This window comes from Seriola dumerili, unplaced genomic scaffold (genome assembly GCF_002260705.1).
Source record: "Seriola dumerili isolate Sdu_G_001 unplaced genomic scaffold, Sdu_1.0 BDQW01000337.1, whole genome shotgun sequence".
Classification (NCBI taxonomy): Eukaryota; Metazoa; Chordata; class Actinopteri; order Carangiformes; family Carangidae; genus Seriola; species Seriola dumerili.
This window is the reverse complement of record NW_019174592.1, coordinates 1,277,183-1,281,133: the sequence shown is the minus strand read 5'-3', so window position 1 is coordinate 1,281,133 and position 3,951 is coordinate 1,277,183. Positions and strand designations below refer to the sequence as shown.

Genomic DNA, 3,951 nt, shown 5'->3' with positions numbered 1-3,951 from the left:
CCAACAAACTGTCTGATTAAAGCCCGTCCAGCTCTACGAGGCGCAGACCGGGGCTGACCGGAGACAAAAGGGGAGGGCGCTCATTGGCTCCGGCCGTGTGCGCTCTGTTGTCCCCCAGCAAGAGCAGCTCAGCCCCTATTCACATGGTAATAAGCCCCTATAAATACTAACAACAGCCACTCAGCGCCAGCAGCACGTCTCAATAGGATTGCACAATAAACACAGGGCGCCTCGCCTCGCCTGCGAGTTTGTTGATTTTTTTTTCTTCCTGTAACCGGTTCCGTTTGCCAGCTGCCCCTCGCTGAAGACGACTCCAGAGGAAAAAAAAAAAAAATCAGCAGCGGGAGAAGCCTCAGAAGCGGCGATCCAACCAACATGGCCCCCTCGGCTCGGCCCAGCAGCACCGGACTTGGGTTGGAAGACGATGAGTCCTACTATGGGATTCAGAAAGCGGACAGGAAGGTAGAGCTACGCAGGGGATAACGCACTCTCTGGACACACCTGGCTATGACGCACTTGTCACGTCGGTTTTACACTGCATCAGTGTGTAACGCATATCACATCGCTGCAAACTGCAGTTATTTGCCAAGAGTTTCCAGCTCAAGAGGGAATTTACTGATTCATAGATGCAACTTTAATCACAGAGCGACTAATATACACCGGTGGTTTTCGTTTACGCGTGCACACTCCTCGTACTCAGAGATCCACCGCTGTAAGGACATTGTCCCTGAAATGTTTTTCTCTCTTATTAAAGTGTGATCTTTGTGTTCCCGCAGACCAGGAAACCTCTGGTGGAGAAGAAGAGGCGAGCTCGCATCAACGAGAGTTTGCATGAGCTGCGGACTCTGCTGGCAGACACAGACGTGAGTACGGGGCGCACAGTGCACCGGAGGTCACCTGTCCCTGTGATACGGACGTAGATTCAGTTTCTAAAAGGAGCTCTGCTGGTTGTTTCCCCACAGTTTCACTCCAAGATGGAGAACGCAGAGGTGCTGGAGATGACGGTGAAGAAGGTGGAGGACATCCTGAAGAACAGAAGCCAAGGTGTGTAGGCTACAGATTTGGTCAAACTATAGCCCGACACTCCGATACTCATTCAAGCAGTCTAGTTAATCTTAAAAAGTAGATGCATATTTTCAGCACTAGCTCTTATTCAAACCCTGACAGCGGGAGTTTACATCCTCTTTAACCCCAGTGATCTGTCCTGTGTGTGACCACAGGAACCAAACAGATGATGTTCAGTCTTGTAGTCATGTTTGTTGGATAAACACATTTTACACCCAAAATATAAGGACGTAATTAATATAGTTATTCTTTATTAATTATGTCTTTATAGTTTGGTGGTGACAATATATGTAGGGAAAATAAACGATAACCCATTAGAAATATGGAAATGATGTTGGTCCAACACATTCAGAGAAGCTGAACTCTTATGATATGAAAGCTGCATCAACATCCAAAATGCTACATGATGTGCAGTGTATGACAGTATGATATTACAATGATATATCACCCTGCTCTATCTGGAAAAACGTGACTCATCCAACCAAGTTTGAAATAAGACAAGAGCGTATTGATCAAATGCATCTGTGGTAGAACACCTGAAGAACAACCTGAGGGAACAATGCAGTAGTTTTTAGGTCTCCAATTATTCAGTGTTGTCACTTGGGTAATGTATCACACCGCTCCTGAAAGTCTTGAGACAAACCAACGACTGACCAGTGATAATGACTTGGATCAGTGGTGGAAAAAGTAGTGAGGTCTTAAGTAAAAGTAGCAATATCACAATTTAAAAATACAACATCACAAGGAAAAGTCCTGCATTTAACATTTTACATAAAGTAGAGTTTGATGAAAAAAACGTACTTAAAATATAAAACATACTAATAAAGACTGATTCCTTTTAGAGGTTTATATATGTTTTATTGGTGGATTAATATTATTCATGTTGAGCTTTTTCATCTTTAACAATGCCTCCTATTTCATAAGATGATGATACGTTTTGTTTGAAAAATTGTATATAAACTCACTGAGATGTCAGCAAATTTAGTGGAGTAAAAAGTGCAATATTTCTCTCTGAAATAAAGTGGAGCAGTACAAATTGGAAATCGGTATGTAAAGTATTAGTTCTCCAGAACCGTACTGTACTGGACCACAAGCAGTGGTGCAGAAGTACAAGTGCAGTAGAGTCGTTTCACACCTTTCTGTCTCCTCCTGCAGAAACAGACGCACTCAACCGAGAAGCCAGTGAGAGGTTTGCAGCCGGCTACATCCAGTGCATGCACGAGGTCCACATGTTTGTGTCCAGCTGTCCTGGGATAGATGCGACGGTGGCGGCGGAGCTCCTCAACCACCTCCTGGAGTGTATGCCCCTGAATGAGGACCACCTCCAGGACGTGCTGATGGATCTAATCACAGACACTTCTGGGAGCAACGGCAGCACTTGGCACGGAGGCGGCGAGTCCCTCTGCGCGACTCTGGCTTCACCTGGAGGAAGGAGTCTGTCCCTCGGCTCGTCCTCTGCCCTCTCCCCGGCCCCCTCCACTACGTCCAGCGAGGACCTGTGCTCCGACCTGGACGAAACCGACAGCGAGCACAACCAGAGCTCCACAGAGGGCATGGAGAACAGGGAGGCCCTGAGCATGCCCACCATGACCTACCCTCGGTCCATGTGGAGACCCTGGTAGAGGGCTGGATGGGATACATTACAGCAGGGTTTGTGAGTGTCCATTAATGTTGTGATACTCAGCTCTCCTGCTGAATACATATAAGGGAAAATTCCACCCTATGAACACTTTCAAAATAACAGTTTTTGGTGGTGTGCTTTGCATTTCTGGACTCATCTACCCCTGCAGATAACTGGCCACATGCATGGATTTTCCTCTGGACTCCCCGCATTGATATTCAATAATAAAATCTGTTCAATAAGAGACAAAGCGACCAATTACTGTCCTGACAGCTGCCTCAGTCGACCGCACATCAGTCTGCATTCAAGGAGGGACAATGACTGTGGCTTCTCTCTTCACCCACAACTGATGCAGCAAGTTCACAGCCGTTACCTGGAACTCTGGGAAATGTAGGAAACCACTAAGTGATGTAGCATCAGGCAGTGCAAGTTATATGGAACAACATTTCATCAGAAAAACATTCCTTGAGTGCTTTGGATATCACAGAAAAACGTGTAAATCTGAGTGTTAAAAGGTGGACTTTTCCTTTTTCTCTTATCAGATGGGTCCCTCTGTTCAAGGGCCCCTCCAGCTTGGGGCCTTCCTGAAAGTATTCCCCCTTTTCTTCTCAGTAGTGACACCCTGGCTTGTGATTTTTTTCCCCTTACACCTGAAGAGACCGTCCCTCTCAACACACTTATAACAAAAGGACCAGTTCAGGACGCTTACACTTCCTCTTTTGTCAATAACTCTGTGTATATAGGATTTTGTATGAGGAGAAAAGCTCTTTTAGAAGATTGGCAATGCCTCTGATTAATATAAATATTTCTATTGTATTTCATAAAGGCCTGTAGTTTATTGGACCAGTAGCCTCCTTCTGAATGACCACTTTATGTTGTAATGATGTTTAGAAATGTTTTGCCAGTATAATGTCTGAATTTCATAAATAAAACTATGTAACTGACACGCTTTTTGTCTGATGTGAATCAATGCTACAGAGGATTAACACCGGAGACAGGATAAAACTGAAGGTGATGGTTAATTCAGGAAGATTTAAGAAATAAAAATGTTTACAGGGAATGTTAATTTACCACTGAAAACTACTTTTTAGGCTTTCAAATTAAATATTATTCATATATTTTACACTTTTTCCTCACAAATTGTATGTTTTTGGTCACACAGTCTTAGGGCCCCTTTGGTGCCAAAAGCAAACTTCCCTTTCTGAAATACTCAACATTAAAATAAATAATCATCCGCATCATATCCTCCTCCTTCCTGTTAACAC

At 44.3% G+C, this 3,951-nt stretch overlaps 1 protein-coding gene across 2 annotated transcripts; it reads left to right on the top strand.

Annotated features, from left to right (window-relative positions):
- The first annotated feature begins 208 nt into the window (after window positions 1-208).
- LOC111232845 (transcription cofactor HES-6-like) lies at window positions 209-3,584 on the top strand. 2 transcript variants are annotated; one of them, XM_022760511.1, is made up of 4 exons: window positions 209-462; window positions 777-863; window positions 963-1,044; window positions 2,221-3,584. In XM_022760511.1, exons 1-4 carry the CDS (start codon window positions 376-378, stop codon window positions 2,685-2,687), a joined length of 723 nt encoding a protein of 240 aa, XP_022616232.1. In that variant the 5' UTR covers window positions 209-375; the 3' UTR covers window positions 2,688-3,584. The 2 variants fall into 2 exon arrangements, with proteins under 2 accessions (XP_022616232.1, XP_022616233.1); XM_022760512.1 differs by having other exon boundaries at window positions 347-462; window positions 782-863.
- The last annotated feature ends 367 nt before the right edge of the window (window positions 3,585-3,951 follow it).

What these genes read in the sequence shown, in the direction of transcription:
- LOC111232845 (XM_022760511.1), top strand. Translation starts at nt 376, where the DNA reads ATGGCCCCCTCGGCTCGGCCCAGCAGCACCGGACTTGGGTTGGAAGAC. An exon ending in CTCTGCTGGCAGACACAGAC is followed by an intron (nt 864 to 962) that starts GTGAGTACGGGG and finishes GTTTCCCCACAG; the next exon opens with TTTCACTCCAAGATGGAGAA. An exon ending in CCTGAAGAACAGAAGCCAAG is followed by an intron (nt 1,045 to 2,220) that starts GTGTGTAGGCTA and finishes CTCCTCCTGCAG; the next exon opens with AAACAGACGCACTCAACCGA.